Source organism: Oryzias latipes, chromosome 12 (genome assembly GCF_053564925.1).
Source record: "Oryzias latipes strain Hd-rR chromosome 12, Olatipes_Hd-rR_3.1".
In the NCBI taxonomy this organism is placed as follows: Eukaryota; Metazoa; Chordata; class Actinopteri; order Beloniformes; family Adrianichthyidae; genus Oryzias; species Oryzias latipes.
The window spans coordinates 27,695,822-27,718,136 of NC_136248.1; the positions used below are offsets into that span (position 1 = coordinate 27,695,822).

The 22,315-nt window shown below is 40.3% G+C and overlaps 2 protein-coding genes across 9 annotated transcripts in view; both read right to left on the reverse strand.

The window, feature by feature from the left end:
- fcho2 (FCH and mu domain containing endocytic adaptor 2) overlaps positions 1-11,096 on the reverse strand; it is a 53,899-nt gene extending 42,803 nt beyond the window's left edge. For all 6 annotated transcript variants that reach the window (XM_078955957.1, XM_078955956.1, XM_078955955.1 and 3 more), the window contains exon 1: positions 10,659-11,096. In XM_078955957.1, the coding sequence (XP_078812083.1) occupies positions 10,659-10,691 (33 nt within the window). In that variant the 5' untranslated portion in view covers positions 10,692-11,096. The remainder of the gene's footprint in view (positions 1-10,658) is intronic.
- Positions 11,097-14,409: 3,313 nt separating this feature from the next.
- The window catches only part of tnpo1 (transportin 1), a 29,403-nt gene continuing 21,497 nt past the window's right edge, over positions 14,410-22,315 (reverse strand). For 2 of the 3 annotated variants that reach the window (XM_078955958.1, XM_011481493.4), the window contains 7 exons: positions 22,183-22,281; positions 21,991-22,086; positions 20,234-20,309; positions 19,402-19,501; positions 19,248-19,322; positions 19,005-19,131; positions 14,410-16,978 (listed from right to left, as the gene is read on the reverse strand). In XM_078955958.1, coding sequence (XP_078812084.1) covers positions 19,024-19,131; positions 19,248-19,322; positions 19,402-19,501; positions 20,234-20,309; positions 21,991-22,086; positions 22,183-22,281 — 554 coding nt within the window. In that variant the 3' untranslated portion in view covers positions 14,410-16,978; positions 19,005-19,023. The remainder of the gene's footprint in view (positions 16,979-19,004; positions 19,132-19,247; positions 19,323-19,401; positions 19,502-20,233; positions 20,310-21,990; positions 22,087-22,182; positions 22,282-22,315) is intronic. The other variant, XR_013659390.1, reaches the window with a different exon arrangement.

The following is a 22,315-nucleotide window of genomic DNA, read 5'->3' on the forward strand; positions in this document are numbered from 1 at the left end:
AATTCAGACAAAACCAGAGAATTTCACACGCCTGGTGAGGGGGGCGGAGCTTGCACTTCCTGAAGCTGCTCCAGAAGGACCATCTTCAACAGATACTGCTGACATCCTTCAACTGCAAGACTCTAAGATACTGCTGCTCACAAGAAGGAGGTGAAGAGAGTCTTCAGGTCAGCGGGAAAGATCACTGCCCTACTTCTAGCACCTCCCAAGCTCCCAGTGCGCCTCCAGAGTAAGGGTCCAAGAAGACTGCCACCATCCTGCACTCCACCCATATACCCTGCTGCTCTCTAGCAGACGACACAGACGTCTGTTAGAACCGCCCTCACTTTTTTATTATGAGATGCCCTAACTGTGTTATGCCGTTACAGCATACAAAACAGGGGAAGAAGCCTTTTACTTCCTCATTGTCTTCCATGAGCCTCTGCAATCTGAGGAGGAACAGTCCAACCATCGCACACTCATTCTTAAAAGCTTCGAAATCATGGAAAACAGAACCATCATGAATAACTCTGTACGTTTAAATAAATGAAACTTCTTTCCTACAGGACTTTAAAACGCCATGTGGGAGCCAAAGCAATTTAAGATAAATGGAAAGAAGTTTAAAAATCAAGGAAACAAAAATGTAAAAAAAAAAAAAAACAACAGCATAAAATTACAACAGACCATAAACACATAAAATACAGATAAGAATTCATAAAAGAAAATAGGATGCCAAAAACTACTAAATATTAAAAGTCATTCCAAAAAAGTACAGTTTAGTTAACGTTTCAGACTGTTTGGATATGAAATAAATAGTCTAATAAGCTTGTTTAAATTTACATTTAAAGAGATTATTTTTCATCGTTAAGGCGTGTGAATGCACATCACATGCCAGCTTTTAGTGTGTTCTTAAGTGCGTTCTTGAGTGCATTTGCGCGTTTGACATATGGTCTTCACACTGGACAAGCAGGGAGGGACTTCTTCTTCTTCTTTTTCTACTGTTTCCTACACTATCCTACACGATCAATTTTCAAACGGTTGGCACTTCGGCGAATAAAAAGGGACGGCGGATACGTCACAACCAAAACAGTCCTTGATTGGTCAGAGTTTGACTTGGTTTAAGCTTCAATGTTTGTTCAACAGCTGTGCTCTATGTACAAAACAGCCAAAAAATGAAAACACGGTCTTAACAATGTGCATAGCTAAGCTAGAATGTGAAAGATTGGAACGCAGAAGCCAGAATAGATTCTTCTTTGAAAGGTGTCGTTTGAGCGCGTGTTGCCAAGGGCGGTGAGTGCGTAGCTTTACAGAGTTTTGGAAGACAAAGTGTACTCCAAAACTGCTTTTTCAGTAGCTTATGTTGATGTTTTGCATCTATGATTCTCTCAAGAGGACAAAAACGAGTGCAGGAGGACAGGCAGAAAGACTTCTGAAAACACCTGATCAAAAATCTGAGATCTCCTGACATGAGGAGTTCAGAAGATTATGGAGAGAAAATAGTCTACCAGAAAGAAGAAATGCTACAACATGGATAACAGAAACAACCGCTAGGTGGTGGACTGGTTTGTGGGAAAAAATCAGAACACCGGCAGACTGAGAGGCAGTCAACCCTGAGAAATGACTTCTGTAGAAAAGTCATAACATTTCTACGTCTCAGATAAGCATATATTTCTGATCTTTTTTAGGTTTAAAAGGAAACTTTGAGTGCCGAGATGACCCTTTTTTTCCGTATTTGTCAGCTCAGCAACACCTATAGAAGGAAATAGAGGGAAAGGGTGCTAAAAAATTCCGATAACCCAGCATTGTACCCGAATTTCAACGCACCATGTGTGCACAAATCTGCAGAAGTCTCCAAACTCCATGTGGACTTGTAACTCTGACCTGCACGTAAATGGGGTTTTGTCTGTGTCTATCAGGGGATTGGTGCACATTTTAGAGATATTTGTTTGCGTAGAATCCGATTTAAATTAGTTGTTAGTATTCATTTGCTGCGATTTCAAGTTGTATTGGTAAGTTTTTGATATTCGAGTGTTCGTGTGAATACACAATTGCAAGAACACAGTTATTCACAAAATGTACCGTGTGAGTTACAAATCAAGTATTACGCGCACACACAAACATAGGAGATCCTCTCCGGAAACGGTGCCAAAACAAGGTCATTTGAAGGTGCAACGGTTGTAAAGCCATTCTCAGTGTCTGCAGACTCTAATTCACAAGAAATAAACATCATTCTAGGTCATTTAATGCATCTGTTATAAGTGATTTGCTTTCCAAAACAGTAGCTACTATAGATTCTTTCTTCCAAACGTCCACAAAAACAAAAAAAAAAGTGTAAATGTTGAACCTGGATCAAGGAAACCCAGCATAAAAAACGGACATGTTTCAGCTGTGCGGTCTGCCTTCACCTCAGCGTCCTGCTTCAGTGACAGAACTATTATGGTTCACTACATGAGTCCAGCTGCCAAAAAAACAAGATCTATAGGCAAACTAAGATGCACGCATGAGATGCAGGATAAGCCACAGGTTTTGCCTAAAATGAGGGACTGAACGCCAACGACTGGCCTAGACGGAGGAAGTGACAACCGACGGTGAGAATCCACCCAAACAGAGCAGAACAGAAACAGGAAGACGGACCGTTCTGTGCAACATATGAGGACTGTGATATCAATGAATAAAAGACAGAAAACAAATAAAGGAAGCAGTCCCAGGGCGTTTTTCACTTTGCTTTTCTTTAAACAAAGCTGGAGGACATTCTGAGAAAAGAATATCGGTGCAGAACGCACAACTGCAGTGAAAAAGAAATATTATTTTTGACCAAATATAGACGACAATAACAAATTGACACTGCAGTGTAGAAAAACACGGAAGCGATGCCATGCCAAGGCCGTTTTGACATTGTGGAATTCAGTGTACTCCGGTGAACGAAAAAACAGAGGTTACCAAACAATGGCCCTGCAGGTGAGACGACTTCAGACAAACAGGTACCAACAATGAGGTACCTCAGCCGTCTAATGTTCTGTGAGTGAGCGCTGCCTGAGAGTCAGTGTGAAACCTGGCAGTGTCGGCTGAAATTCAACTGATCGGCACGAACGCCGCACGGCCCCCTGCGCTCCGGGGCCAGAGAAAACAAAAGTGGTGGAAGCAGACGGCTCACATCAACTGGAGATCTTTGGGCCGATTGGGGAGGGGGGGAAGCCTTGTTTGTGTGCGCAAGGAAGAAACTCCCAAGCCCCAAAGCTGCTTTTTTATCAGAGCAAAACCACCATTGAGATACGTAACCGCAGACTCAGAGCCACACGGGGTTCAGAGAACTCTCACCTAAACTCTAAAGTTGTTAAACAAACAGGAGCTCGGCTTCAGAGAAAGATCTATGAGCCACAAATTCTCTGAACACGTTTGAACTCTGGAGCAGCCAAAAAAGGAGCCACAGCAGATAAGAACATTTAGAAGATATCAAACAAACCATTTGTTTTTTCATCTTCAATTTTTCATCTTCTGCTATCTGATTCTATTAATGATTTTAACTTATTTATTGTTTTTGATATGTGATTTTATTGTCTTTTCTTTTGAATCTGTACAGTGTCCTTGGGTGTTCTGAAAGGCGCTATTAAATAAAATGTATTATTTTTATTATTATTATAATTTTTCAACGTGTACTTTTTGACTGCTCCTGATTCACCAAGATTTGAATACCAAGCTGATAATTCATTGGAACAGGGAACACAAATGAGTTTTTATAAGTTTTTATGAAAAAGTACTTTAAATGACTTCAATCAGTGTGTAAAAAGTATTTTTATGACAAAGTAAAGTTTTCCTATAAAAAACAAAATATTCAACTTTAAACAAATCAAAGAGAATCCAAACAAATCGTGGCTTTGATCATTTCAAAAGTGTTCCCAATGGTCTTCTCTATGAAAGCATTTCTGTAGCATAATTATAAATAAAAGTCAATGCCAGAAATGCTTTTTCATTTTCAAAATGAAGCTGCGTTTGTTGACTCAAAATTACAATGAAAAAGTATCCCGTCTGCCAAACCGCTTTCTCTTCTTCTTCTTCAACACCGCTCATTCTGTCGCTTAATTCAAATGATACAGAAAAAGGTATTTGACATTTCATTTTCCAAAAGGTCTCTAGAAAATGTGTTTACAGCCACTCGCATTCCCAACCTAACGTTCTCAGACGAGGAAAACAAAGACGCACATTGATTTCGTCGTCTGCACAGGGATGCATGAGAATGGAGCAGACCAAGCAGCTTCTGGCCGACCAAAAGTATTTCTGCGTCACATCTAAGCTCATTTCACGTCCACTCCGCCTCCATTTCAGTTCATAGTCTGGTCACATCTCGTATCAAATACTGCGATGCACTTCTCTCTGGTCTTCCCAAGAAAACTCTTAATAGACTTCAGTTGGTCCAGAATTCAGCTGCCCGCATCATCACCAGAACTCCTTCCTTCCATCACGTCACTCCCGTTCTCCAGCAGCTAAACTGCTAAGGTAGCTTTCAGGATTCAATTCAAACTTCTTCTCTACACGTTCAAAGCCCTCCATAACATGGCTCCCTCTTAGATTTCTAATCTCCTCCATATTATTAATCCCTCTCGCTCTCTCCGGTCTTCTTCTTCCCTTCAGCTTTCCGTCCCTCCGGCCCGTATGGTCACCACGGCAAGCCGTGCCTTCAGCCGCTCGGCTCCCCGACTCTGGAACTCTCTCCCCCCAGCCCTCCGTAACATTGAGTCATTTTCAATTTTTAAATCCAGACTGAAAACGTATCTGTTTAAATCTGCTTTAACTGATCACAATTTTTCATCTCCTGCTATCTAATTCTATTAATGATATTAACTTATTTATTGTTTTTAACATGTGATTTTATTGTCTTTTCTTTTGAATCTGTACAGTGTCCTTGGGTGTTCTGAAAGGCGCTTTTAAATAAAATGTATTATCATTATTTTTATTATTATTATAATTTTTCAACGTGTACTTTTTGACTGCTCCTGATTCACCACGATTTGAATAAAGAAATATTCAGAAATACAATTTTGAGGAAAAATGCCACAAGGAAATGTTAAAAACACCATTTTCGTGGGAGTGGGTCTTTAAGACCCTATGTGAAATCTGCTTAAATGCAGTCACTTAAAGCACATAAAACAATTCCTTTGGGCAACTGAAATGAAACGAAGGATACTTTCCATTATTTGAGGATGTAAGCCCACAAAACTACTCCTAATTATGAGCTGTAGTCATCCACAAATAACAAAAGGAAGGAATAAATCATCTCCTTTTGGAGGGGAGGGAATTACATCTGCTTTTACAGAAAAGGAGCTAAGCTCACGATTCTCCAAAGTCAATAGTCAATAGATTTCAGTGACACACAAGCAGCCATTTGAGTAAAATGACTATGCGAACTGCTCGTAACGGAACAGTGTCTGCACAACAAACCGCAAAGCTTTTGGAACCCTATTGTGTATTTGCACTCAACAGTGTCATCAAAATAAACACAGAATGTGAAGTTTGAAGGACAGACGAAAGCACAGCAGTGCACTTTAACGTCTCCCATCGAGGATGGCTGTTCTTTAACCCTTGTGCTATCCTAAGCACTTTAACGTTGGGAGTTGGGTCATCTAGACCCACTAGACAGTGCTCTGAACCTTTTTTCTTCAATGATTTGTGATCTTCACTGGTGTCCATGGATTACATGAAATCTTTCCACCTTTGTCATGGTAGGGAGAACACGTCAGTGTAAGGGTGGGGTCATCTAAGATAACACAAGGGTTAAGAAGCTGAAAGATCCAGGGCGATGGGGATGAAGGGTTCAATGCCCAACAGGCAATGACAAATTCCCCAGCATGAGTTTGACAACACAACTTCACATGAAAACGGAAGCGTATAAAGCAACAAATGTGTTTGTGATCTAACATTTGACCAGAAAAAAGGACAGAAAAGACATAATGCATGAGCTTCAAGTCTCAGCAGACATGTTTCCTCATCATTGTAGGGGAAATTTCCAGGTAAAGCAGAGAGTGTGCAGACTTTTCCTAACAATTTATGAACTGCGGTTGCTCTCCGCCAGTATCCTTTATGTGTTCTATGCTCTAATAGCAGAGATTCCTGCACTGCTTCTTCACTTTCTGACAGCCACCAGCGTGGACCAATGATTTCCCTTCTACACCCGACTGTGTGACGACACACTCCAAGAATGTCAGCTTTCAAGTTCAGGAGAATTCACTTTCAACAGCATTTCCTTAAAGTAAAAAGTAACTCTTGATGGTTCTAAACCTTATATAAAACTGAACTACAACAGACTTTACAGACGGTGTTTCCTCGTTAATCGCTGGGGATAGGTTCCATAAATAACCCGCCATAGGTAAAACTAGCGAAGTAGAATTATAGATGGCACTTTTCTCAGACAGACATGAACTTGAGATTGATTGACAAGATCAACAGCCAATTAGGATGGAGAACATGGTGCGCTGTTTAAAAACAAAAATAAAAAAAACTTGCAAAATAGTAAGACCGCTAAAGGTGAACCGCAAAATAGTGAGGAAACACTGTCCAAAGAAAAAAATGTTTAAAACGTATCAAAAAAATAACACACCTCCACATACCTGTGTTGTTTGATCAGGTCATGTTTGGGATAAACCATTTTTAGGGGGTAAAAAAATGTGATTTTATTTACAAGGGCTTCCTAAAGTTTTACATTATCAGTTAAAATATGTCAGCTTTACCCACCAAACATTTTAATTGATTGCGTATTCCAATATAATATGCATAATAATTACTGCACAGTGGAGTGTTTTAACGACCAAATTACTTGAATCTTAGTTACAGCACAATTTAAATAGAAGCCACTAGCGGTGCTATGATGGCCCGCAGCCAATCACCTGCCCTGCCCTTGTCCTGACCAGCCACATCTGTGGATTCGTCCTTTTGTAAAATTGCGTAATATTCCCTTAGGCAAATACGCTAAGGTAGATGCTGAAAAACATTTTCTGACATTGTAATAATCTATGTGACAGGATTCTTTGATGGTCGTATAGGTATTTGCCAATCATTTTTTGGCCGTTTATTTTACTACCCGACACTGCCTCTCTCTCTCTCTCTCTCTCTCTCGTACCCTCTTCATGCGTTTGAGTACCCCCAGGGTAAAATTTCGATTGTCTGGAAAGATTGATTTCAACGATTCAAACAGGTAAATAGCTAACATGCAATAATGACAGACTTTAAACTAAAATAAACTGGAATTGGGTTTTGAAAGACATGAGAAAAGTTATGGTGCTTTTCATCAGCTGATGATATTTTTGAGCTTTTATCCAAACTTTCCATGCAAGACATGAACACCATTGGCGAGCAAACAAGATTCAACTTGTAAAAATAATTAAAAAAACATGCAAAAACAAAGTTTATTTAGCTCAAATAAACCCTGTTTCTTAGCTCTGAATATGACCACATCCAGACAGAATATGCTCCTTTTTGCAGAAAATGCTGTTTCTGCAAACATAGTCTGCAAATAAAAAAAGAAACCCACAGAACTGTGAGACCTGAGCGTCGGGACTTCTGAACAATCAATATTTATGTCTCTTCTTTTTGAGGTCCAGAACTGGGGGGTCCAGGCAGCCCTTTTGCCTTCCAAACACCCCCCACAATTGCATCTCTACATGGATGGGATACCCCTCACCCAGGGTAATTAGCAGCAAGCAGGGCAGAAGTAAGCAGAAAATGCTGCTGCAAAGTGGATATGGACACAACTCTCCCAGGTCTAACAAAGTTTGTTTACTATTTTCTTTTGTTGAGCTACATTTGAGGCAGCAAACACAATTATTTCTAAGTAGCTTTTACCACAGAGCCATTTAATAGACTAGTTCACAGATACAGCAGTGTGGCCTTAACTCGTTAGCAGACCCACAAACGGCGTTACTACAGGTGTGATTCTGACTTTGAATGTGGCTAAGTCTTGGTTTTGCAATTGCCGTGTTTGCCTTTGGCAGTCAGATCTGTGAACTGGTCTATACAACACCTGAAAAATGACTTTGACCTGCAGCAGGTGATTCGAGAACATTAAAAATCACCTGTTGGAGGGCCCCATTTCCCAGTGTTATAAATCTGATATCTAAACTCATAACCCCAAGACACACAGGCTGTAACAGATATACAAGCGATGGGGGTGTTGGAAAGATCACAGAAGGGCTGATCAGCTTGTAACCCTCCTTGTTTAAGGGGAAACACAAGCAGTGAGGGTAAATAGACGCAAGAAACCATATCAGTTTCAAGCACAACAATAGGATCTTGACTATTTTCTGACGGATCTCACAGTTCTCCACAAATAAACACAACTTTTTAACAGATCTTCTGCTAAAGCCAAAAATGGAAAGAAATATGAATCGCATCATCACTTTCAAACACGTTTCATGCTTGAGTCTTCACAGGCTGTTTCATAACTTCCGTACAGACGATGAGTGACAGCCTATTAGACCACACACAACATAAAGACTACAAGGGAGAGGGGGGGGGGGGGAGCCATCCTGTTGGCTGTATCAACACTGTTTGCTTATCAAACTGCCATCTTATTTTCCCATGACACTCTGCAGGCTGAGTGACGACAGATTAAACATGAACTCGCAGGGACTGCCTGCAGCTAAAGCCCTCCATGCACTGGGACGTCCAAGCCCCTCCGCACATGCCACACTCAAAGTGAATGGACAGGGAGACACAAAAAAGGAAATGAAACTGTCTGGAAATCAATCCGGAGGGCGGAAACGTCGCAGCTGCTGACCAGTCAAGTGCTGCAACTTTTGAGGGGAAAAACAACATAGCTGGAGCAAACCTGGCTCCTGAATCGGATCATTTGTTTTCTCAGCTGGTTAGGAATATTTAACATTGCAGATTAAAGATTTCATAGAAGGAAAAGATGTATGAACAGACCACAAAGTGTGGAAATAATCTGTGCAACTTCCTACTCCTTTTGCAAGAAATAAATCTGCAGCAAAAATGTCTAAGTCAGCCAGATAAATGTGTGCGCTCTAGCAGTAAAGATTTGCAGGCGAGTCAAACTGGAGATGGATGTGTCTCCTAATGCCAAGTATGTGCATTTGTGTGCCCTGCATGCTAAACGCACAGCTGATTGCTGCCATCACTGGATTCTCTTGTGGCTTGCTGCGGAGCACAAAGAGTAGATTGAAGCATCAGGGGTGAGGGCTCCGAAGGTTTCCATTCGGTTAATGATGCAGTCTCATTTAGAGAAAAACACTGGATAACATCACTGTATCGTCTAATTACATAGAGACGTCTGGCTTAAGTTCAGTTCTAGAGCTGCTTTGTTATTTCAGCTTCCATTGAGTTTTTTTTATCCTTGAATGCCGGTATCTGAGGCCTGAGGTTACTGGTTTGCTGACTTTAAGACCCACTCCCATAAAAAATCATGTTTTTGGTGTTTTTAGCATGTTCCTGTGGCATTTTTCTGATGATGGAGGACATATATAAAGGAAATTAAGCTTAAATTACATTTCGGAGTATTTCTTTACTCAAATCGTTGTGAATCAGGAGCTGACAAAAAAATGCTGTTTGAAAAGCAGCTAATGTTGTCAGCTTGGGTGTGTCAGGGGCTGTAAGCTAGCGGGAGAGAGTTTAAACAGAGGGATGATGGGAAACGAGGGCAGGCGTACTTCAGACCAACAGTCCAAATAATTTCCGATGAACTCCTGCCGCTCTGCAGAAACAATATCCTAGAAAAAGACACAGTTTTTGTTTTGGGCTAAAAACCGCTTAATCCTAATTAAAAGATCCCTGGGAACTCTTTAATAAAAGATTTTAAAAAAGATAATCAGAGTTGAACTTTAAACACAGAAAAGAAAACAACATTAGTCCAGATTCAGATCAGCTTATCTTCAACTGATCTGTGTAAAAGAGCAGGTTTGGCAACAATTAAATATACAAAAAATATATCTGTCTGTCATGGTAGGAATGTAATAACACAGTCATAAAACCTTCCCTAATGTTACCTATAATTGTTTTTTTTTACCAAATGGCAAATATTCAGCATTAACAACACATACAAGTTGTATAAATGCCAAGTTAGCAATGTAAGATTAGCTAAATGAATTTAATGAGTCCCTAGGAAGCACTGAAAACAACAAGTGTAACCTTTAAACCTGCTTTAGGAGGGCCACGTCCAAAAGTAATACATGTTTATAGATGACCATTAGCAGCAAATAGACAGACCCATTTTCTGAGTAAAAGTAACGCGCACTACAGTTAACTTTGTGTCTTTTTAGGTAGCTTTAAACTAAACATCTGGTCTCTCCCCAAAGCTTAGAAAATGACGCGTCAAAGGGAAGGCTGTGACTGGCAGATTAGGTGTCCAATCGCATTCTTGGAATTGACCGTAAACATTCCAAGAGATCCAGACGCAACCAATTAATGGAAAAGGGGGGTGGGCCGTTGGAGCTCTAAAGTTAGATTGGCTCATTGAGGCCCAAACGAAGGTAACAGCCGAAGAAAACTAGCGATAGCCGCGGGGCTGACCGGTTAGTCTGTCGGCCCCTGAAGGGAGCGTCTTGCCCGCCGGGGCAAGTGTCCGGCTGTCCCCGCAACGTGAACACGACGTGACGGACGTGACAGAAAGGGAAGTGTGAAGATCAGCGCCGGTGTAAACACCGTGAACATCAAAAATTAAAAGTAGGACCTACCCAGAAATTCTCTAGGAAGTAGGGCGTTATCATCTTGCTCTTATCTCCCGTGCCGCCGCTCTTGAGTTAGCTGTATTGGAGGTTCTAAGAGCGAAAATCATCCGCCGTCCTGGCCCGTTTGTGTTGTGTCTGCCTTTCCCCGTTTTCCTCCTCTCCCCTTTCTTCTCCCTTTCCAGACTCCACCTCCCCTCGGCTCTCTTCTCCTTTGGTTCCTTCCAGCGCGACAGAGACTTCGAACAAAACAGCGCAACCTACGGCCGAGTCGAGCTCAAACCAGCGACCCGAGATCACGTTGGACATCAAATAAATAACCTCCTTGATCATATTTTTCTTTTTTTCGATACAAAGATTATAAAAAGAATGTTTACATTAATTTGACATATAAATAAACTCTCGAACGGTGGTTTAAAGTTAACGGTAGAACGCCAGCCGTCTTTTAAATCTCACAGACAATCAAAAAGGTTGACCAGTCACCGTTGCTATGACTACGTAGGACATATGGATTTTCGTTGGTTGGGAGTTCATGGCGAAGCATGCAAGGTAAATCTTAATAAAAACTTTCATTCTCTAAAATGTAAAATGAGGAATCAACGTAAACCACCATGTCATATTAATATTATTTACTTATTTATTTACAAACTGTTGTAGCTGTTGTTGTTTCTCAGTTGTTTTTTGTTCTTTAAAGGTTGCTTTTGCTGTGTATTTTTACTTATTTATTTGTTGTTTTTTATTTTTTTATTAAATTAACCTTTTCACTTCATCCTCTGTAAATGCCACTTCTTTTTTGCTGTTTGTGGGAAACAGCAAAAAAGAAGTGGATCGATCGATCGATCGATCGATCGATCGATCGATCGATCGATCGATCTATCTATCTATCTATCTATCTATCTATCTATCTATCTATCTATCTATCTATCTATCTATCTATCTATCTATCTATCTATCTATCTATCTATCTATCTATCTATCTATCTATCTATCTATCTATCTATCTAATATTTAAAATGATTTAGAAAAGTAATGACATATTTGACCAATTCTTTGATGATCAGACAACATTTCTGTCATAAACAATTTTTAGTTATATTTAATCATTTTTTCATTCCAGGAAACTTTGCAAATCTGTTTGCCTCAGCAATAACACTGTTTAAAAATAAACAAATATTAAGTAAATACGTAATTTTATTTATCCCTCTGGTTCTTTTTCAGTAATTCTGAGAAATGAATGATTCTGTTCAAAGTCAGTTTTTACCAAGAAATGTTCCCACTATAAAATGTTCAACTAGTGAAATTGTATTCTATTCCAGAGACACATGTATATAGATTATTTTTATTTTTAAGGGTATATATATTAAGATTTTGTTTATTTCATCTACATAAGGGCATTCATACTCTTCCACCCCCCTGGTGTGCAACAGTACAATTTCCCCTGTAGGCCTGTATAAAATGTTCAGTTTCACTAATTTTTCTTTTAAATTACCAAAAAAAAATTTGGGACAACTGTCTGAAAAAGTAAAAAACAACAACATTTTTTTTTGTTTTCGCTATAATCATAGAAGCATATTGGCTCCAAAGGTTAGGTTATTTATTCCTGTTATTTATTCCGCTGTATAAATAAAAGGTGCAACATTTTATTTTTTATTTATCAGGATGCCTTTTTTTTAAATAAAATTTTCCATCCATCCTTTTCCGCTCATCCGGGTCGCAGGGGCAGCAGTCTAACCAAAGATGCCCAGACTTCCCTCACCCCGGCCACTTCCTCCATCTCCTCAGGGGGGACCCTGAGACGTTTCCAGGCCAGCTGAAAGACATAGTCTCTCCAGCGTGTCCAGGGTCTTCCCTGGGGCCTCCGCCCAGAGGGAAATGCCTGGAACCTCCCCAGGGAGGTGTTCCAGGAGGCATCCCGACCAGGTTACTGAGCCACCTCAGCTAGTTCCTCTCGACACGGAGGAGCAGCGATTCTACTCCGAGCTCTCTTCGGGTGACCGAGCATCTCCCCTCCTTCTCTAAAGGAGCGCCCAGCCACCCAGCGGAGGATTTCACCCACTTGTATTTGGTACCTCGTTTTCTTCACTGATGAGCTCTTGGTCATGGTGAGTATTGGAACCAAGAGTCAGAGCTTTGCTTTCTGGCTCAGCTTTCTCTTCACCACCACTGACCGGTACAGCGACCACATAACAGTGGCTGCTGCACCAATTTGCCTGACGATTACACGGTCCGATCAAGAGCAAGACCCCCAAGTTATTTAAACTCCTTCACCTGTGGCAGGAGGAGCACTCAACCCAGCCAGAGAGGGCAAACTATCTTTGTCCGGTCAGGCCCAGCCTGAAGGTTTGACATGGGATCCCTCTCCCATGGGCCAACCACCTCTAGGAGAGCTCAAAAGTGCAATGTGGTTTGGGTGGCAGTCGAAGGTGGGTGCCTCGGCGGGCCCAAACTCTGGTCATGGAATCTGGCTATATTTGAATATTAAAAGAACTCTATGAAAACATTGTTCCCTTTACCTTTTACTCCTGGTAAACACTTTATACTGTAAAAAATAAGGCAATCTTTTATTGCCTTTATCCAGAGTGTGTACAAATCAACTTTTCAGTACTAGTTTTCTTTTTTTTTTTTGGTTTTAACAATTATTGATGTTTTGTTCCTGTACATCAGGGGTCTGCAACCTTTAACAGTAAAAGAGTCATTTGGGGCAATTTCTTGCTGACCAAAACCCAGTGTGCGCCAGTATTTTGTGAAGAAAAATACACTTTATGTTTTTGTGTCCATTAAGCCGTTCATTTGTAAAATATAGTTTGCAAATATTTATAATAATTGAATTATAACAGAGCAATATTTTTGTATACTGTATAAAAATTTTAGCTTCTTTTACTTTTGACGGCAGCATATACAAGTTCCTTTCAAATTAAAATACACCCAGTGTCAAATGAGATCATCCTGCTGCAAATTCTATTAAGAATGCAGGAAAGCCAAAACAAACATGGCATTTTCTGTCATAATTTTAGTTTATCTTCATTATTTATATCCTTTAACTACTTTTTTACTGAACTTTTAAGACTAACTTTGCATCTGGTCAGCAACTACAGCCTGTTGTGCAGCAGAAGATAGGAATGTGAACTTGCCAGTTTATTCCAAAGATATACCACTCTGATCATATTTGAACCCTTTTTCCATAATTTTCTCAGTTATCTGAAATGTCAGAAATCTAAGCAGGAGTGACCCCCCTCCCCCCCAAAGGAACTAGATCTACTAACCCAATGTTTTTGCAAATCGTTGCAGACTCCTGTTCTAAATATTTTTTATGCTTAAGAGCACCCAGCTCCTTCTACTGAACTTTTTTTTTTTCCTTACAGAAAATGTTCTAGTCATTTGAAACGCAGCTGTGTGCTGCTGCACATTAAATTGTCACTTCCTTTTTGACAGCGAAAAACTTGATAATACTGTATACAAATGAGGGCAATATTGTAGCATTCAGTTAATTAAGTTTAGGAAATACCAAAATGTAAAACTTTAAAAACTGTGAAAATATGTGAGTAGTTTGGTCCATTCGCTTCTGCCTGGACAGCCCCGTTTAGAACAGTACGTCCTAATTTTTCCGATTACATTTAAAAATCTGTTGTGTAAAATATCTTTATGATCTGCAGTATATTTTTTTCAAATGTGATAATCTACTAGCTACATTTGTGATTATTCTGAGGTCATGTGACAGTGTTACAGTTATACAACATTGCAAGAAAAAAACCCACGTAACTTATAATGTAAACAATTTATTGGAACAATGTTCAGATTCAAGCAATGGTAACCAGTCACACTCACTATTTCATTTTACAAATATTACAAAATTACTACAGTACAATATAGAATCTTTGCATGATCCAAAATATTTGGTGGCCCCAAAAGTATTACTTTTTTTCCTTAAAATTCAGCAGCTTATTTAAAAAAAAGAGGAGAAAAAATGTTTATTAAAATGATGCTTTTGCTTTTCTTAGCAAAAAAGGTGAAGGCAGATACTATTTGTAAGTTTAAAAGCTAATTGAATACAAGAGCAGACATTCTTCACCATGGGTGAGTGCTTTATAAAATAGAAAATTCAATAAAGCTTTGTAGAAAGTCACACTTGTATTTGCAAAAGTTGCCAACCGTTTCTGCTGTTTGTAGGAGTATAATCTCATTACAAAACACCAAATAATTGAAATATTTGCTCTGACGGCATTGCCCAGAGATTCAACTATTGACCAAACGTGTGCAAGTTACCACTTCTGAATTGTTCTAACTCTTAGTTTTGCAATTAATGTCAACATTTGAGGGCTCAGAGTTGCACAGATCAACGCCAATGGATGTCAATGCGACACCCATGGTTACATAACACAAAGAGTGATTTTTACTGGACGAGGGAGGAGATGCATAAAGGAGTACACGTTGGTAAAAAGATAAATAACACTGGAACCAAAAAAAACAAAAACAACCTGAGGTCAGAAACTACAAAACACATTTTCAAGTGGCAAAAGACGACAAGAAATCTTAGCAGCGGTCGAGTCGAGGACGGCACAGTAATAGTGGGGATTATTTTTGCACGTTTTTATTGACACAATCTCTCACTAACGGATGTGGTGACTTCTTTTTCTTGCATGCCAAACAGCTGGAATGTGACAAACAAAATCACTTAAAAAAACACACACAAAATGACCGGACACAGAAGAATTTGCCTTTGTATTCCATGATGATGATCCTATCCTGGATACATTTGACGTTTTAGGAGTATTTCTGGCATGGAACTTCGTCCCAATGACCCTCCAATAACTGCTGCATCAAAATGGCTTTTTCTATTACATGATTAGCAGCAGTGTTTCATGTCAGGAGTTTGGCATTTATTCAAGCACTTTCTATGTAAATATCAGGTGAGAGTGCGTTACAAAGGGTTCAAATACTGCAGTTTTTGCTCTGACCAGCAGAGGAAATTTCACCGGCTGGGTTCTTAAACGAAAATGAAGCCTCTCTACCTCATCATGGAATACATCCAGGCTGAAAAAGAAAATTAAAAAAAAGAAAAAAACATTTTGACACAAGTAGACACATTCTTGTACTTTCACAGTATTTAAAAACGACATCCAGCGACGGGGAGGGACGGCTCAGGGAGAGCACTCCGGCATGTGTTGGGTTATACAAGTCTCAGTGTGGCGATACATACGTGTTTAACTTCTTAAAAGAGTTGAAGCTCCCCTCCCTCCCTCCCACAATCCCCTTTCCCCACTCACTATATGCTGGGGTGTGGGGGGCCACCAACATGCAAGAGATGAAAGCATCCAAGTACCTCACAGTGACAACCACCCAAAACATTACACAGTCACCCCAAAGATCATGCTGTTAACACAGGAAGCCAAACGACCAGGAAAAAGGAAACATATTGAACATTGATTGGATGGTTCGTGTCACAATTACAGAGACAGCGTCTTATTGACCCAAAAATTTAAAAAAAAATTAAAAACAATAAAACACGCAGGATGCTAACCTGCATAGTCTCCTTCATTTTTCCTTCACAGAGAACACTAAAGCAGCTAAAGCTCCAATGTGCCTGCTGATCAACTTTACATTCACACCACAGAAGCAAACGGAGGCTTGCTGTTCACGCTGGGGTGTTACACAGAGCCGAAACTTACACCCTGTCGTGCTACGGTGCAGCGCTTTGGCTGCAGCCATCTGGCAGAGGAAACAAAAGTATGGCAAAAGTACAAAAGTCACATGACCAAAGAACCTTATCCAGTAAGCTATGTCCACTGTCAACACACATCATTGATGCTTAACAGTTTTTTTCCCCACAATAATAAAAGCATGCTACCCTTTCCCAGGAAAGCTGTTCCTTAAATTAGCTCCTTGGAGACAACATTAACAGCCTCTGCTTTGCTACAGGAAGTTTGGTGAATGGCGATCTGGTTCTCTTTGAGAAAAATTTCAGGGCTTGAAGCTACAGTAGGACTTACTCTAAGAATTTCCTCTTTCAAGAACAGCCTTCTTAGAAATGCAAATATGCCCTAAAACCCCATTTTTAATAAAAAACATTGGGAAAAACAACAGAGGAAAAGAAAACATTTTCTCGTTTGTGATATAAGTGAATGATCCTCCCACGAAAAGGTTGCTCTGCTTTTCCCCCTTAGCTCGTGCACAAGGGCACTGCAGCTACTGCCACCTCCCTCCCACCCCGTCCACTGAGTTGAGGAGGGGTCTGCACCCCTTCCCCTCCCTCAGCGAGCACACCCTTCCCCCCTAGTAAAGGGTAACGTTCCCTGGGATGGTTCCCTACATCAAATCCCACATTGAATGACCTGCGGGGAGAAGGAGAGGCTTCGTCAGGATGACAACCAAACATGACAGGTTTTTAACCATCACCACTACGCTAAAGCCACGTTCACACCAAACGGGATGCGCTCGCCAGGAGTGTCCAGTTATGTGTTTAAGTCAATGTACAGACGCGGTCAGAGGTCCTGTGGCGGCGGTCTAATGGCAGCGTCTTTTGGGCGCTGCGGCTCGACGTTTCCAGAGTTCAATTATTGTTCAATTAAAGAAGAATTTGCATTCTGTCAGCCAATCAAAAACTCCGCTTTACCTCGTGACATGTTGATGATGTCATTAGTGGGTTGAGTCCAAAACCAACATGGAGGAGAATCTGATTCTCCTTTTTCTGAACTTTATGATAATTTTCTTTTTTATCTGGAGACAATAATAAAAACTTCCTCCAATTTTATTTACTTGTTTTTATTTTTTTTCCTTCTTCTGACTAATGCGGGACAGCTAGTCCGCAAACGGAAAGTACAGTCGAAAGCAGCCATCATTCAGAGCAGCTCCTGCAGTGGAAGGTGAAGCTCCTCCTACTGGGAGATTTTCTGAATGATCTCATGAACCCAGACATAGAAACGTGGTTACGAACGCTTTTGTAGAGCTTTAAAATAAATACATTTGATCTCTCAACCTCATCCATGTCTTTCATAATGTTGCGATGAGGCTGAAAACTTTGAATGTAGCTCCTCCCACATGTGGCAGGAGCGACAGGTTTCTGAAAACCCTTTTGGACAACCTTTGAGCGGCGAATTTGAACACAGGCAGTGGATGCTAATTTGCTGCACGAATCGCATTTGGTGTGAACGCAGCATTAAATTTAGCAGTTAACGGCATTTCAAAACATTATTTTTCTTTAAAGCATTTCCTCAAATTAAGAAGTTTGGTGCTGGACACTAAATACAATATTTCGAATTTTAGCAGCTACAGAAAAAGATCTCCTGGTCTCAACTTTTAGATTTTGAAAAGACAAAACAAAATATACGTATCAATGAACCTTTCATTGATACGTGTGCCCCCTACAGATTTATTCATTTTTATTATTATTCATATTTTCATTTTTATTCATTTTTCGCCAGCAGACACTTTATCCACCCATGTGGACTAAGACTTTTAATTAATACCAACTCATATGGAAAAAAAAAAAAAAAAAAGCATAAATCATGAAAAGGTTGACAAATTGTCAGGTTAGAAAATGTGGTGCCAGAATTGTTTATGATAGCAATAAGACAAGAATAACCAGAATGTTTTCTTTTCGTCTTCTTTTTCTTTCCTTCCTGCTTAATCTTTGTTTAGGGTGGTGCCTCGCCCAAAGAGAAGTTGTTGTTTGTGTGAAATTTCTGCAACATCTTCTGTTCAATCGAATCCAGCAGTATTTTCTGGTAAAAAGCCACTGACTGTATATGAGAACTGGACTAAGTGACCCCTTCTCCCTGGCGTTCTAAACAGGAACTACCAGCAGAATCCCATAGACTTCTATAGACGGATAATACTCAGTCATCCTATTTGTCAGAATAACCATTCTTGCTCTGCTACATTTTTTTAACATCTTCTTGTTAATCTACATTTTTTTCATATTTTTTGTCTGTAATGCAAGTTATTCAAGTTATAAACTGGCCATTTAGATGTCTTAATAAAAGTAGGTGATCTCACGTCCAGCGTTTAAAACGTTTAACAGATTTCGTGTAGCACGCTTTCAAGTGGAAGGGCTGTGGACTTCCAACAAGCTCACTTTTGATCGGTGAAAGTGGTTGCCATAGAAACATCGACACAGACCGACATAAGCACCAATCGTTGCTTATGACGATTTTTTGTTTCCGACATGGCGGCGTCTGTATGGGGGTAAAAAATGGCGACTGACTTGACTTAATTTTGCTGGAGCCAGAGGTAAGCCATTTTCTCTGAGTGATGTCACTCAATCCAGTTCTTATAAACAGTCAATGTGCAAGGCCAAAAGCTTCACGAGGTTTCATTTGCCTGTCACCAACTCTTAGAAAAGAAGGAGATGACACTGACCACAGTGCGGTGGAAACAGCTACACCCCATAAAAGGCTGCCAACCGTTCCTTCAGTGGCATCGGGAACTGATCCGCAAAACGCCTCCAATTCTCTTCTCCCACCTGGTTCTTAAAGCCATGAAGGATCTGAAACAAAACATCAGCACAACTTTGCAAGTGCTGCTATTCCATCCTTCAGCCATTAGAGGAAAGACAGGACAACAAAATCATTTGTACGATTCCTTTTTTCCCCGAATGTTTACCTTGTAGAACATTTCTCTCAGATCATCCTTTGGATTAACCCAGGAGGCCACTGCGTCACAGAAGAATATAAAATCCTGTTCCAGAGAAGAGAGGTGAGCAAACGTTTGATTTCATGGAACCGCCCAAAATCTGATGAGCCCAACTGGACCTCACCTGCACTACGCCTCCTGGATTTACACTGATCATGGTGCAAATTCCTCTGAAGGCGGAGTCTTTCTCTTCGTTGTCTCTTATATTTCGCAGAGAGGTGCACCTGGCAATTGTGACGTCCAAATTCAACATCAAACTCATCGGACAAATTATTCAGAAACAACTTTAGGTACAACATAAATCACGATCAATTTAATACGTTTAAACACATTTCTTCCTGCAGTTAGCACAAGACGTTAGGCATGCTCACAAAACTAGAAAGGATCGGCATTTTTTAACACTTAGTTTCTTCTGACATTTCTTCTTTTGTATCTGAGCAGTGTGTTGAACAAAACCTCAAGTATAGCACCTCGGAAGTAGCATTACTTTTAAAAAAAGGTCGGGATCATTTTTGGGACAGGCACATGCAGCTGGGTGACTACGAAACGAGAAAGGGATTGAGGAATGCTCCACGGCATTAAAGGCTGCCTCCTTTCTCTGTTGTTGAACCAGCAGGCATGTAACAAATCTGATCCCATGCATCTTTATAGGCTGTTAGCGACAGGTAACAATGACAAAGGAACTTAACAAACTAATGTATAATACATGAAGGTGCTACTGAGGCAAACATAATAAATAAAGAAAATAAGGAAAAACACAAGTAAGACCTAAAAGAGGACAGGGTTAGTCACACGGTTGGCAATGATAAGAAACCAAACTGAAAAAAGACTTTTTGTTTTGTTTTTAGAGGAATAAGGGAGGAGAAGAGGAGAGCAGCAGGGGAGAAAAGGGAGGAACAGGCGACAGAAGAAGAGAGCAGAGAGATGAATTAAATAAAAGATTGAATAATACACACCAGGGTCTTATAAACTGCTGTAGCATGGGAGCCACCTCTTGAGGACAAACGTAACCAAGACGACCAATTGTTATTGCTAAGGTAACGCAATCACGGTTACACACCACCAAACGCCAACCAAGACATGAGCAATGAGGAGGGAAGGAGAAAAAATAAAGAAAAAACAAACAACTCAGAGACATAAATCAACAGAATCTGTGTATGATAATAAACAGAAGATTTCACTAGATCATCGCAGCCCCTTTCACTTGTGAGGGGAGTAATGTAAAATATGACACTCTAAAAAAAGACATACAAAACGTTTAAGGGAGAACACATCGACAGCTTTGACAAGACATTCATAGAAAAAAGGCAAACGATGGCGTCTTCTTTTCACAGATCTTCTGATCCAGAGTGAAAACGGGCTTAAATTTGGACGCCTCCACACACGGGCTAGTGTGGGAGTCAACAGGATTTTTCTCCCTTAAACTTTACAAATGTTAACCTTTAGAGTCAAAACAGAAAATGCTCTTTGTTTTCTTTTTGAAAAGAAAAAGACAAGGTTACTCCAAGCCAACTACATGGAGGGAGACTAGTATCCAGCACAGCAGGTTCTTATGGGGCAGAGAGGAGGGAGGACCTAAGTTTAAGAGACACAAAACTATGCAACATTCTTATTAACAAACAGGCATTTATGAACAGTCCAATGACACATGCAGAAAGCAGATGGTATGCTCATCAGAGTAAAGTTCAGTGCAGGATCACCTGATCAGTGAAACTAAGGAGTGCCATCACGCACTCCGAGAATTCCCAACCACTCCCATTTAAGACGATGTTTTTAAATCTTTTTTATTTTTATTTTCTTGCTTTCTGGGTAATGATTGATCTAATGGTTGATCTGGTTTGAATTTAGTTCCAGTCACACACCGGTGCTCTTGGAAATGTCTTCTAATATGACGTTTGGTGTTGCCACAGGGCTAGAAAGAGGTGTTTTCAATTTGGCGAATGAAAACGCGCATAAGGAGGCCAATGGCAGTCGGAGTGGTCGTGTATCCTGCATCAAACGTTGGCCATTCTTAACAACATTTAACATCTATTGGCAGATATGCATCCACATTTAAAGAACAGTAAATAAAAGCAACACATAAACTGACAGCAAACAAACAGGAACACATCTACTTAGTCCCTAATTTGTCTTTGGGTTTTTGGCAGGTCACATTTTGATCCTTGCACACACGTTTTGGTAAATTTTCATCTTGACTGTGCTAGTTTTGACTCAGCAATTTTCAAGGGTAGAATAAAATGAAAGTAGCTAAGTGTAACCAGTTCAAGAATTGATTTTTTTTTCCAGATATGTCCCTATGTTTGCCCGTTTAAGGATTCTTTCATTCATTCTGGATTAGTTGTGTTAAACTGATTAGATAAATCAGCATCTCTGTGAGGCTAGTTTGTGTCTTAAACAGTCAGTCCACATTAGTGAACCCTAAGACTGGGCTCTTACATGGTTTCATTCTTTGGAAGAGCATCAAGAACTTTCCAGCAGATGTTTAATTTGACTTTTATCCCAACTTTGAGGCTTCTAAAGCCAGGTTACAAATCAATAACGGAGAAGTTTTATTCAAAACCTGTAAGGCTCATTCTTTGGGGAGGGTTGTTTGGATGGAGATTAGAGGGGGGGGGGGGGGGGGCACAGGAATCCTAGTGTGTGCGGTGAGTGGGCACCTCCCTGTGTGTGTGGCCACCTGGCTGGTTGGCTCAGCACTGCCACCGTGTGGTACCTGTGTTTTCCAGAAGAGTCTTTGGAGTGTTGGGCCTGTTAATGATCTCCACCAGCTGGTGCAGCACCATGGCAACGTATGGCTGCATTTCAGGCCCTGAGTGAGAATGCATGGGAGGGGGAAATGTTCCAAACATGATTCTGTTTGATATGTTTCATAAAAACAGTATAAAGAGAAATGAAAATGACTGACCCATTTGTATAGATATCTCTCCGATTGCCCAGGTTGCATTGTTGCACACTGATATTAACTCCGGGTTTAGGTTAGTGCCCAGTATTGGCATGAAATCACCTGGGGATGGAAAAAAGTGAAAACTTTAGCAGTT